Source organism: Magnolia sinica, chromosome 15 (genome assembly GCF_029962835.1).
Source record: "Magnolia sinica isolate HGM2019 chromosome 15, MsV1, whole genome shotgun sequence".
NCBI classification, from domain to species: domain Eukaryota; kingdom Viridiplantae; phylum Streptophyta; class Magnoliopsida; order Magnoliales; family Magnoliaceae; genus Magnolia; species Magnolia sinica.
This window is the reverse complement of record NC_080587.1, coordinates 77,343,064-77,356,741: the sequence shown is the minus strand read 5'-3', so window position 1 is coordinate 77,356,741 and position 13,678 is coordinate 77,343,064. Positions and strand designations below refer to the sequence as shown.

The 13,678-nt window shown below is 39.3% G+C and overlaps 1 protein-coding gene across 1 annotated transcript; it reads left to right on the top strand.

The window, feature by feature from the left end:
- The first annotated feature begins 1,155 nt into the window (after window positions 1-1,155).
- LOC131227411 (RING-H2 finger protein ATL60-like) lies at window positions 1,156-2,736 on the top strand. Its single transcript, XM_058223211.1, has one exon. It carries the CDS (start codon window positions 1,468-1,470, stop codon window positions 2,383-2,385), a length of 918 nt encoding a protein of 305 aa, XP_058079194.1. The 5' UTR covers window positions 1,156-1,467; the 3' UTR covers window positions 2,386-2,736.
- Window positions 2,737-13,678: the final 10,942 nt, after the last annotated feature.

Sequence of the window (13,678 nt, the reverse complement as noted above, 5' to 3'; positions counted from 1 at the left end):
GGCTTGGAAAAAGAGGAGGAGGAAGGGAGAGAGAGAGAGGAGGAGGAGGAGGAGGGCAGTGGGTGGTTGCTAGGCTTGGAAAAAGAGGAGGAGGAAGGGAGAGAGAGAGAGAGAGAGAGAGGAGGAGGGCAGTGGGTGGTTGCTAGGCTTGGAAAAAGAGGAGGAGGAAGGGAGAGAGAGAGAGAGAGAGTTTGGGATCGGGTCGAGGTCGGGTGCGGCGAGTAGGAATAGAAATGTTAGAAATTAGTTTTTTTTTTTTTTAATATATATACCCAAATTCAAGTCCAATTAGATTTTGGATTAAGTCGAGTATGACCAAATTGAGTTTGGGGTCAAGTCGCGTTACTTGGTAACTTGAACTTGATTGGATTTGAATTTCGATTGCGCGAAGCCTACTCGATTTGGACCGCCTCACCATTTCGATTCGAGTTGAGTTTGAACGAGTTGGACGAGTCAAGTCAGCCGAGTCGAGTCGTCTCGTGCCTAGCTCTCCGGAGGTAGTACACAATCCGCGTCCATACCAATATCGCACGTCTGCCTTACACGGTCGAGAAGGGCCCCAACAACACGAAGTCTTCTCTCAATACACGGTTTGACCAGAATTCTGATGAGTCGCAGGCTCACCAAAAAGAAGCAACCAAGAAGCCAACAAATTCACGGGATTGAACGTTGCTACACACAGCAAATACTTATTAACTCATCAGCCAAGTGGGCCCACCTATGATCATGGTGGACCACTGGAAAGGAGGCTTCCACCGTGGATTGCACATGGCCCGAATATTACCCGGATAAAAAAGATCAGGGTCATTCAAATAACGCCCTGCGAAACTCTAACCGTCCATTTTTCACGCCAGTAATTCTACATCTATGAGTATCTAATCATGATTATTTTTTCCTTAATCTACAATCTATGCCACACTCTTCTTATCCAATGGTTTTTTTGTTGATCATAGTGGGTCCCACTTCGCCCCACATGGAAAATTCTTACTGTAATAAGTAGGGATACTTCGCACCAGATGCTAGGAGCACTGAAAGTTTGAATTCCATGAAGGAGAGGCCGCCCCGAGAAGGTGCAAAGTCGTTTTCTCAGTCTATTTCTCTCCACTTTCTTCAGTCTTCTTCTCCCATTAGTGTAGAAATCATGTGCGTTTTACAATCACCATTCCTCAAAGCTATAAGAATCATCTCCTCTTCACATCTCTCTTCATTCCTCTCTTCCTAGTCTTCCCTTCCAAAACCCAAAAATCCTCTCCTCTCTTCACACCTCTATCCATTCTTCTCTCCCTATTCTTCCCTCTCTTTCTGGGTTTTTCTTATATAATTAGAATCTTGAGAGAGAAAGTGAGAATTTTGAGAGAAATAGAAAAAAGATACTACTTGGGTTCTGTGCAAATTTGGATTTTTTAGAGTCCTATTTGGGTTCCTGCTTAAATCTGGATAATTGAGTGAGATAGTGAAGAATCTTTAATGGGTTTTACTTCTATTTCTAGAATCTTGAGAGATGAAGGAGGAGAAAACACAGAATTCATAAACAATCCCGACTATGGTAACCCCTTTAAGCAGTCCACTGCTGCTGCTATCGGCGGACAGATCTTAGTCGTGGCGATCCTGGTCCTCTTCCTGACCATCGTCTTCATCCTCTGCCTCTATCTCTACGCCAAGTTCTTTTCGCGTCGCAGGGATGGCCGCTCTCGGAGCCGCAACGGGCTCATCTTTGCCCCTGATTTTGTTCCTGCTGTACGCCGGGGTCTCGAGCCTTCTGTAATCCAATCCATCCCTGTTGTGCTCTTCAGTCCCAATGAATTCAAGGATGGCTTGGAATGTGCTGTCTGCCTCTGCGAATTGTCTGATGGTGAGAAGGCTCGGTTGCTCCCCAAGTGCAACCATGGCTTCCATGTGGATTGCATTGATATGTGGTTCCATTCGCATTCGACTTGTCCGTTGTGTAGAAATCCGGTAGCACCTGAATCAACAGGCCCTGTATCTACAGACCCAAGGCCAGGCAGACCAGAAATTCAGATTCCTGTGACCAATCAAGAAACCATGAATTTCCCAACAAACGTTCTGTTTTGGGGTACTCAGGATGATGTCAGTACTGGTAGTTCTAGTTCGGAAGAAGAGGTCTCTTCTTCAACTAAGTCGGAGGGAAATGGAATGTTGGTGATCGATATACCGAGACGATTGACGGAGAGCTTTTCATCATCATCCATTCAGCTTCCGGAGGGGGAGACGAGCTCTCCAACACTTGCTCGGTTAAGGTCGCTAAAGAGACTTTTGAGTAGAGGGAAGAGGGCTATTCTTCCTAGTCCCAGAGGTGGTGACATTGAGCAGGGAGTGGCGGGCGGAGAGGTTGTTCAGAGTACGAAAACTCCCTTGGATTCATGAAGATATTACATAATCGTTGGTCAAGGTTGAAAACGAATGGATTCTGGCAAATGGGTTTCTGTCAGTTGATGTATATTTGGTAGAGTGGTCGGTTCTTCGTCTTCTTCTTCTTCTTCTGATATGTATTGGTTTTTTCCCGATCATCGGAAGTGTGTGATTTTGCTCTTCTTTCCTTCTACTTCTGTGTCATATTCTTTGATTCATTGACAGTGATGGAGACTGAGGTCCCAGCTGTTAGTTGATATTTATATTAACACACCTTCTTCGGCCACTCATGAATAAATATTGTATAGAAAGCAGCAGTTTTGCTGTGGAATGGAAAATTCTTACTCTCTATAAAATTGTCATGGATTCTGTTGGGGCTAAAAAATCTTCTTATTCTCCATAATATTTTCTTGGATTCTGTTGAGACCTGTTTCACCTTGAATGCTGATTCTAGAGGCATATATAGTGTATAAAATTTCAAAACAATGGTCCATTCAAGCTTGTTTTGGTCTGTATTATCTAGTATTGAATTCAATTAAAATAACTAGTAGTTCAGTAAAGCAGAAATGACCTTGTTGTAATTCCCTTATTAGCAATTGTTTCATGGGATTAGGCTCCAAATTGCAATCACACTACTTTCAATTTGGATTGAGAGGAATCTTACTGCAACTTATGGTTATGGCCTCATTATCAATGCCAGGAAATATTCTTACCATTCAATCTATATCCATTATCTAGATTCATGGTGATTCTCAATCTATTTTGGAATGTTTTGTAGAGAAAATAAACCTTTTTTTCTAGCCTTTATTGCGTATGCTTTGTAATCATTTTATTGTTTTAGATTTCTTTTTCCAAGTTTGTCTGAAATATGATTTATGAGAAAAATGTCAAGAGTTTTCATTGAAGGTGATTGAAGAGGATCTTCACAACATACATGCCAAATTGCCAATGAGACATGTAAGCAAGATCTAGGCCATTCAGGTTCTGACCACTGCAACCAGTCCCTGGCCCAAGAGTTGTGCCAATTTAGTGATCAAGCGGGCCACCATTGTGACTATAATGGACAGTTAGAAAACAAGACCAAAGGCCAAGCATTCATGTATGCATGTGGCCCACTAGATGAGTGGACGGTTCTGAATTCTGGGCTAGGGCATGTTCACAGTGGGCCACACTTGATAAATTGCCTCTCATCATGATGCGGCCAATAGCAGGCCACAATCAATGGTGGGATTGTTGGGTCCATCTAATGGATGCTACTCATGATAGATGTGATCTTAATGGTTTGATTAGGTTTAGGTGTCTGAATTTATAACCCTTGAGGGCTTTAAACAGTCTATCCATAAACGGGGGGTCTGCTACGGCATCGACCTATGGAACACCCTACAGAAGCACTGTGATTCTCTTGTTTTTTGTGACTTGTTTCTTAAAGGAGACCTAGTTTGGCTGGTTTCTATTTTTCTCAGATTGTTGCTCAAGTTTTAGCTTGTTTAGTTTTAAGAAGGTTTTGGACTACACGTTGTCCCTAAAAAATTCTATGTATGTGGAATCAGACATATTGTTTTCTCTGTGAGAGTTCTATTAATAAGAAATTTCTTTTAGCTTATTCCTGTGAGAGGAATTTTATTAATTGGAGAGATCTTATCAAGCTTTGCTGGAGAGATTCCATAAAGCAGTGTGGTAAGACTCCAGATTAGCTATTGGTTTGGAGAGATTTTGAACAACCTATCCTTCCATCATTTATTGATGAGATGTTTAAGAATAACTCTGAAATCAAATCCTAGATCTGTCATGCATTTCCTCCTTCACTTTTTGGGCACATGTACTGCAAACATCCTCTTCAATGATCTTCATATCTATTTCCTAGCAGCTCTCAGTTCTTCGAGAGCAACCGCAATGTACCCGTACTAATTTGCTGAGAATGATACGCTACCATGTTGAGTAGATATAGTGTTTGGAAACATTAAGTAATTTTATTATTATTATTTTTTAAAAAAAGACATGGGAAACGCTGTTTTTATAGAACTTGAGAAAACGAAATTCAGTGAACTGAGTACCTGAAGAACTCAATCAATTAGTTCAAAAAGTCGGACTGGATTTGGATTGCTTGAATGAGTTTTTACATAAATTGGACTTTGGTGCTACTCGAATCAAGTTTTTAATCCTCAGGCTACCTTAATGAGAGCTAACATGGCAAAAGGTCAGAGTAAAAAAGGACTGTTCACCTACAACCGGTTGCATGTAAGCCTGACATGCAACCTTGCTCAAATGCCCACATGGCACTTGTACAACATTCAAGATACATATAAAGTGGCCTCACCATGAAGATCAGCTGGTGCATAAACCAGATCAGTTCACTCATCAGGTGGGCTACATACGTGTGAATCAGACTGTCAGCAAGTGCTTTTTAAACCATCCATTGCCTTCCTCACATGGGTTGGATATCCTATGCAAGTGCCATGTTGGCATTTGAGCAAGGTCGCGTATAACACTCAAATGCAGCCAGTTGTATGTGTTCAGTCCTCGAGAAGAAAAGGATGCATTTGTTAATGATTTTACTACAATTGGAACCGTGAAGCAGAGTACATGGTTAAAATCTTGTCTCGATTTGTCCCACCTGCATTGGTCAAACTATGTTGGAATATGCTTCTATGTTTTATTAGCTTATCTGGTCTATTATTCTTCTTTGCTTATTCAGTAGCATCTCTAAGTTGGTATATGCTGCTATGTCCCTTAGCTGGTATATACTTCTAGATTCCTTAGCCATCATCTGTCTAAGATGGCATATGCTTCCGTACTTCTACCTTCCATGTTCTATTTCTCTTGAATCAGGATGTAGACTTTTTGGCAGGATCTAATATTCGTCATTAGTTGCAACTAATTGATAAACTCATGTTTTATACACAAGGATCAGGAATATTTTGGTGATTTCAAGAGCATCTTTATTGGAATATTGCAAAGTGCTTAGAATCTACAAGTAGAGGCAATTTTATAAGAACAGTTTCAGTTTGATAATACTTGTAGAGCTTTGGTAGGCCCATGCATTTGTACAATAAAACTCATATACATGCCACACATGTGCCAGCATTGATAGGCCTGAGATCCAATCCAATCATTGTAATGGCACCACTATATTGATGCCCTAGCCCAAAAATCAGGTTGATCCACCGATCAGGTGGGCCACAGTTAGCAAAACAAATGTAGGGCTCTGAAAACCATGACTGAAGTTTTCTAACCCATTCACCTGTTTCCAATATTGGGCCCCACATGCTAAGAAGGCCAGATTTTTTTTTTGGGAAAACATGTACATGGTTGTTACCAACTCTTTTTTTTAAAAAAATCTTATAATTGCCACAGGCTGGAATTGTGAGAAGCATCTGAATCAAAATTTGAGTTTTTTTTTTTGTTTTAACCTGATGATTCCAACATCTGAAATTGTGAACTATATTTCCATTTGAGTGTGTGCTTTCAGTGCTGAGTAATGATGATGGGATTACACTATTGAAACCAATAGCTGGTCATCATAGAAGACCTACCCCAAGTTTCCATGGCCGTCGTAGTTTTGAATGATGGCCTGCCTACTTTAATCAAATGGATGCTAAGGAGTCTCAAAGAGTAGATTGTCACAATCCACTGGGGCACAAGAGGTAGTGTTCAATTGACCATTTTGAGAGGTGGTTAGTGGAGCGAAAAGCTGTAGGAGCCATCTCTGTTTCGTTAGTAGAAGTGGTAGAGAGTGTAGCATGTGTGACTGATTCAGGTTTACTAGTGTACCAGAAAAAGGAAAGGTGTAGAAGCTTCACACATTCATATTGGGTCTATGCTCTTGAAAATAGAAGGATGATCATTGGGCTATTACACCTTTTCTATCTGATCAACACTAGGGTTTGCCAGAGCATGGTTGTTAAATATGCTTAGAAGATGGAGATAAGATTATCAGAAATCATCCTTTTTAAGGATTCACACCAATCATAAAAGAGTGGATTCAAGGTGAATTAATCGTCTCATGATGGTTAGTAGTAATTATTGTTTTAGGTTCAAGTAGGCAATGGAAGGAAGTCAGAGGAATATGAGAGAACAACATTGCCTATAGATTATGAAGAGCTTTTGATAGCCATGAATGTTATAAAAAGCTAAGAAACAACCCATACAGATTGGCCTTCACATTCGCCTAAAACAGCCCCTTACCTCTATGAAGAGCAGTGTAGCTTTTGACGAGTGATGAGCCACAAATGTCACATCATTGGTAGCATGAGTAGCCCTGCCAATGATATTAACAAACCATTAAAAAAACGACACAGCTCCTACCTAATTACAATCATACAGATAGATAGTAAAGAGAGGTATTTGCCAAACAAGGTTTACATTTCTCTTTATTCTAATATGGGTAAGTAGCATTTTTTAAAAAAAAGATTTGCATGATTATCAAATAGCCACTAATTCATGGTATTTTAGGTCCAAAAGATTTGTTGAGGATGTCTTGTATTATGTTTGGCTATTTTGTAATATTACAAGAATTTTTTACATACACACATCTTTGCATATATAGCTGTTTTCACCTTTTCAGGTCACTAACTCTATGAAACCCGACATTTCAATGCGTTGCTGTTTCTTTTACTAAGCTTTCTGTTTCCTAATACCATTTTTTTAAAGACCAGATCCTCTCTTTGTAACTCAAAGAAGCCCAACTCTAGACACTTTCCATAGGTTGCTGCACCATGACTTGTCATGCAGGTCTCTTATTCCTACCAACATGCTGCTTGTGTAGGACGTCTGTACCATGCAAATGAGTAATCCTCATCTTGAAAATCAGTCTGATCCACTCAGTAGTGGGCCACAACTTATGCTGAGTCAGACTGTCGCTTGTCCATTGATTCCAACAGTGCACCTATCTCATAACTGGCCTGATCTTTTCTGCCAGGTGATCTTCATGATGGGGCTTACCATTTGCCTACATGTCATCAGTTCTCGTTGTCCAAATGCGTGGGCAAGAGATTGTGCGATGGTTTGGTTTTTAAAGGCAGACCCACTTCTTGTTGATTCAAACAAATGATGTTTTGCACCATTGTCAGTAGCCTTTCCCAATAAACTAAATATTTGCATGGTTAGGATCTTTAAATCTTAGGGATTTTTGGTGCTTGGGCCATCGATGGTGTGTCTAGCATATCAGCTTTTCGGAACACTAAGCTGAAACATACGGTGAAATCTCTCTGCCCAATCATTGTATAATACATCCTTCTGATTTTTTTATTACAAGATATGTATTTTATTTATTTATAAAATACGAGAAGCGCGCTAGGTGCCAATACATACAAACCAAACAGTCTGATTCCATACTATTCATAACAAAGATGGAATTGCTCTTGACATTCATCTATAGCTGAGACAACTAACAGATTTGGTATTGTGTTCGCTCCCCGGAACATGTGGGTTATCAACCAGATACGGAGATGGTGGAGGCTTCTCCGGCATTGATGGAATATTGGCACTGTTTGCAAGTTCAGTGGCCATCTTGTAAGCAAGTTTTAACAGTTAAAAGAGTCTCCTTCAATAACTAGATGGGATATGTGGTATTTCAATGCTAGCTGGATACCGAGAAGGAGATTATAAGATTCAGCAAATGGAACTGTACAGTTCCATAGACAGTGTTGAGAATGCTGCAATACATCAACTGAGATGATCTCAAAAGATGCAAGCTGAACTTCCTACTTGCTGATTGTTGTCGATGGAGCCATCAAAGTTTAATTTGAAAGTTCCGCTGTTCTTGGGATGCCAGTTGATAGCTTTGATGGGAATACAGGTCAAAGATACATTCTACTGGTTCCATAAATCGACGAGGGTGAAATCTTGAGTTGTGAAAGCGTGCGTGTTTGGTTGGGATGGCGTTAATTTCTCTATGGAATAACATTCCATAGATTACACTTTGGTTGGGTAGTTGCTCTGTGATTTCTAAAAATTAAATTGGTTCTAGTTATTCAAATGTTAAACGTGGCAAGGTTCTTTGGGTCCCATCATGATGTATGTGTTATATCCATACCATCCATCCACTTTTCCATATCATTTAAGGGCATGAGCCTAAACATGAAGTAGGTCCCAGATCAAGTGGACCACACCACAGAAAGCAATGGGGACAATGACACCCACCACCCACCGTTGAAACCTTCCCAGGGCCCACCATAATGTTTATTCCCCATCCAACCTGTTCATAGGTCATACTAGAGTTGTACACGAGCAGCTTAAGCTCGGTAACTCGCTCGACTCGGCTCGGATCGAAACATTGTTCGAACCGAGTCAAACCATATTTTGGGCGCTTGGAACATTTCGAGTCGAGTCTGAGCTCGACTCGGCTCGACTTGGTATGAAGCTTAACTCAACTTTAAATTAGTATATAAAGGATTTTTTAAAAACCCTACCCAATCGCCCGACCCTATCCAGTACGCCCAAACTAGCAACAGTACTTGTTCTTCCTCCCTTTCGTCCAAATCGCCCCATTTCTCCCTTCAAATCGCCCAAATCGGCCGTCCATCCAGGTACATTTCCTTCTTCCAGTGAGTGTCCGGTGACATTTCTTTCTTTTAGCGTTAATCCGGACGAGCATTTCCTTCTTCTAGCGTCTGTCCAGACGAACTCCGCCCAATACTCTCTACCCGATGACATTCCCTCTTCCAGCGTCTGTCCGGAGGAGCTTCTCTTTGAAAGTGAGTCATATCCTTCACTCTTTATATTTTTTCCGACCGTTCAACTAGCGGAACCCATCCGACCAGCGGCCACTGGCCGGGCTCGAACTCGACCGAGCCGATCACGAGCTGTTGTTCCGAGCTCAAAGGCCGAGCCGAGCACGAGCCAAGACTCGAGCAGTCCGAGTCGAGCACGAGCTGGGCAAAGCTCGGCTCGACTCGTGTACACCTCCAGGTCATACAGACCTGAATGAAGGGAAAACACAGATATTAGGATATCCAAAACTTCCGTGGCCCCCAAGAAGTTTTCAATGATAGGCTTCAATCCCCGCTTCTTTCTACGGTGTGGTCCAATTAAGAAATGGGTCTGTCTCATTTTTGGACCCATGCCCTAAAATGATATAAAAAAAAATGGATGGACGGTGTGGATATAACACATACATCACAGTGGGACCCACATAACTTTGCCATGTCACCACACCTGGTACATTAGGGAGTCCGAGTCCACCGCGGATGGGCCGTGGTACGAAAGTCACACTGATTGGATGATGATCCGGTACGTTCCACTATCGCCTGCAAATCAAAGGTTAAAACATTGAAAACGACCTACGGTTCGATTTGAACGTGTCCAATTCTTCCAACAGTCGACGTAACGAATGATTCCAAACTTCCGATCATCAAAGTGGGCCCCACAAATTGTCGTGGTGCGCATCTACTTCTAAACATTTCATCCATGTGATTCTTTTTTCTTTTTCTTTTTTCCAATAAATAAATAAAACTTAATAAGGAAAACTTTTCTTGAAAAGAATGGAATAAAAGATATTTAGGTGGACTGCTGAAAGGTGTGACAAATATCTTGAAAATATCATGATATTTTGGCAGAAAAAATAATGAAATAATATTATCATAATAGTATATCTAGATTCTCAAAAACAGTTCTTAATTTTTTGCAATTTTATCGAAATAAATATTTAAAAGTTTAGATTAATGCATTTCTATCCATATTTTAAAATTAAATTATATCTTTATTTATAGTTAATATTTTTTATATTTTTTTTACAATGTGACATAAATCTCCCCACCAATTTCCATGCCGAAAATGAGATTTGTGGCCACAGTGAAGTACGGCTGCACACGGGTTGGTTCGGTCTGATTTTGGGGTGAAATTAGAACCGAACCATTCCTAATAGTTCCAGAGAAATCGAAATCGAAATCAAACTATTTGCACCCTAGAACCAAACCGAAACCGGACCGTAAAAATCGGTTCAACTTTGGTTCAGTTCAATGGTTTTAGGCTTTTTATAATCCAACCAAGTTGCATGTATTTTTAATAATCCAACTCATGTCCATTCGTGTTGTAATCTATTTAATGAATAATCTAGATATTATTTAAGGTGTGTAAAAAGGCATTTACGAAAACAATCAAAAGCGCATTGTAAACCATAAATCATAAGTTAAATAGACAATTAAAATATATTGTAAACTAATAAAATATACAACTAAAATATATTATAAACTTGGTCCGGTTCCAAGTTCAGTTCCATGGTTCAATTTTATGGTTCAATTCACAGTTCGGTACGGTTCTACAGGACCTCAAATCGAGAATCAAACTGAACTAATTGGTTCTTTGATTTTCATAATCAGAACCGGAACTGGTGCACTTCAAAACCGAACCAAACTGTATGGTTTGGTTAGTTTCGGTTCGGTTTACCAGTTCTACTAGTTCCATGTGTACCCCTATGGTGAAGGGGATGTGAATTGCCTATAATTATAGTTACATGAGTCTCCCATAGCCATTCTTCAAAAAATCCAAAAACTCGTAGCCTTGAGTGATTCATAAAGAGATTTGACTTAGTATTATAATATAATTTACGTATAAAAGTGCTTTGTATAAATATTTAAATTTCTCCGCATATATAAATTTATTTGACTTCACTCGATATAATAGTATAATTTAGGAATAAAGGTATTTTGAATAAATATTTAAACTTGTCTTATATATAAATTTATTTGTAACAAAAATAAAAAATAAAAATAAAAATCAACTGCTTGTGGAAAGCTAGTAACAGTGTTGCGCTTTCAATGCACCGATGTAGGTTCAATTCTTTAAACAAGTCATATTGAGTTGGCATATTATTGAGTGACCTTTATTTACCTTAAGGGAAAGTAAAGTCATAAACATAAGGCAAAAAGAATCTATCGGAAAGGATTCACTCTTACCCTTCTTTAAATCTCCTAACTGATGTTACAATTGGTGGTTGAGAGGAATGTTAGATCATGGAATTTAGTTTTAATCAATCCATCTTAGTTTGGAGGACACCAATGTCCAATTAGACATTGAATCGGGTATCACTCTAGCACACCCACACTTCTTAACACACATGCAGATTGAATATAGTCACTTGTTCACACGTGTAGACAAGTATTTGATCCAATTGTGCGAACAAATTTGCTAAGCCTTATTGAGTTTGGAATGAGTCTTGAGGACTTGGGTCAAAGTCTTATCTGGTTGAATTGACTTCGGCGACAGTTTCATGGCCAAGATGGACTAGAAAAAGCCTGGTGGACGACAGAAGTGATCTAGACTGTCAGACCTTAGATCGGGCGTATCTCACAATCCGGAATGAGTTATCGGGCGTAAAATATATGATTTTGGGGTAGAACGAGCTACTTTAGCCAACCAACCCCGCTATGCTGGGTTGCGCAAGCCGGATTTGCAAAATACCCCTGGATCGACGGTCATTTCCCTATTTTAATTTCGTTTTTACTATAAATAGTAAGTTTTAGTTTGATTATAACTCTTCATGCGTTGGGCTTTAGGAGTTGCGCCCAATGTGAAAAGAGCTTAGAATAATTAGGAGAATGGTTTGGTGAAGCCAAATAGGACACTTACTATTTTTGGCCGAAAACCTTGCACACTAGTAGACATCACGACCATCTATAAATAGTAAGTTTACTATTTATAATAAGTTGGGAATTCTAAGAGTTTTAGTTGTAGTTTGCTTCTGATTTCTCTCTCATTGCTTGGTATTCCTATTTAAAGGGTTGTGAACTCGTTTATTTAATTCATTAATCAATTTTGAATTTTATTAAAATTTATTTCTATTTTCTTGCTTTCTTTCCTCGTGGATTCGAGAAATCTCTATAAGGAGTCCAGAGAAGCTCCGTAAATTCAAAGTAGTTATCCTTGAGAAAGACGGTGATCGACCTCATCACGTTCATCTCTGCGTCAACTTTGCTTAGTTACAATTCATATCTACAAGTTTTGGAACTATGCCTTTAAACCTTTGGCATTTAGAGGAATCTTTGTGTTTCACTGCAAGCCTCACTTTTAATATACTCACATGGTACTTTTTCATTTAGTCACCTAACTTTGATTATAAACAATTTGCACAGGATTGAAAAGGAGAGGCTTATTTTTTCCTTTTAAAAAAATAATCCCCAAAAACAAGTGTTGAAAGAGAAAGGATCCTAATTTAAGTACTTTATTTATTTATTTTATTATTTTTAACACACGCACACACCGTAGTGGGTTTTCACCACCTATGGGTGCTCGGACCCTTGACCAGGTGTTGAAACTCCTAAGAGTCTACCACCGGAGCAAGAGCAAGGACCCTTCCTAATTTAAATACCTGAGCTAGGCTTAGCCCTTGGTTTTGAAGGATTTGTATTTTTGGATCATAGAGCGGGACAAGGCATCTTCATTTATGTATAATGCAAAGACCTATAGTATCTAACCCAATTTCAAAAGAACATTGAAAGGGATTTCCAACATGAGAAAAAAAATAAAAATAAAAAAGGTATTTCACATCATCCAAACGTACTACATAGCTAACCATGGATATTTATCCCAATTTATATACTTGAAGCTATGACATATGCAACCCATCCGGGGAGAGAGAGGGAGTGAGGATTTGGAGGGAAAGAATGTGGGTATGTGCATGTTGCACGCTGAGAAAAAGAGAGAACGACTCTAGGTTTCATCAGTGAGCATTTCCATCCCATTTTTTGGATGCTTTGGCCCACTTGAGATTTAACATGAGATGCTGCAAGTGGCCCTCATGCAGATTTTTGTTAGACAATGAAGATATGCCATTTAAGGTCTTAGATGGCATGGAATATTATTTTATTTTATAATCTTGGGATACGTATTTTATCTGTGCTGTTCATCTAATTTTTAAATCATTTTATGGGACTAGATTTTTAAATTAAAAAAAAAATGTTTAAAAATCAGGCAAATTCAAATTTCATTTTAGAGCATGCACCCAAAAATGTCCAAAAATAGGACAAATTCAAATTTCACGTCGACCATGCCACACCAAATAGTGGCGATTGAATGTATAACGTTAAAAACTTCCTGGGCCACATAAGTTTTAGACTGCCACGGAAGTTTTAGACGAAGCTGATTTTTTTTTTCTTCATCCAGATCTGTGTGACCTGATCAGCAGGTTACAAATAAATTAAAAGTAAACATTACAGTGGGCCCTAAGAAATTTTTATGGTAGGCATTCAATCACCACTGTTTTCTTGTGGTGTGGTCCACTTGAGATTTGCATCTGTCTCATTTTTTGTCTCTTACCCTAAAATGATCTGGAAAGATAAATGGACGGCGTGGATAAAACACATACATCATG

Coding starts and splice junctions, on each gene's coding strand:
- LOC131227411 (XM_058223211.1), top strand. CDS start 1,468: ATGGGTTTTACTTCTATTTCTAGAATCTTGAGAGATGAAGGAGGAGAA.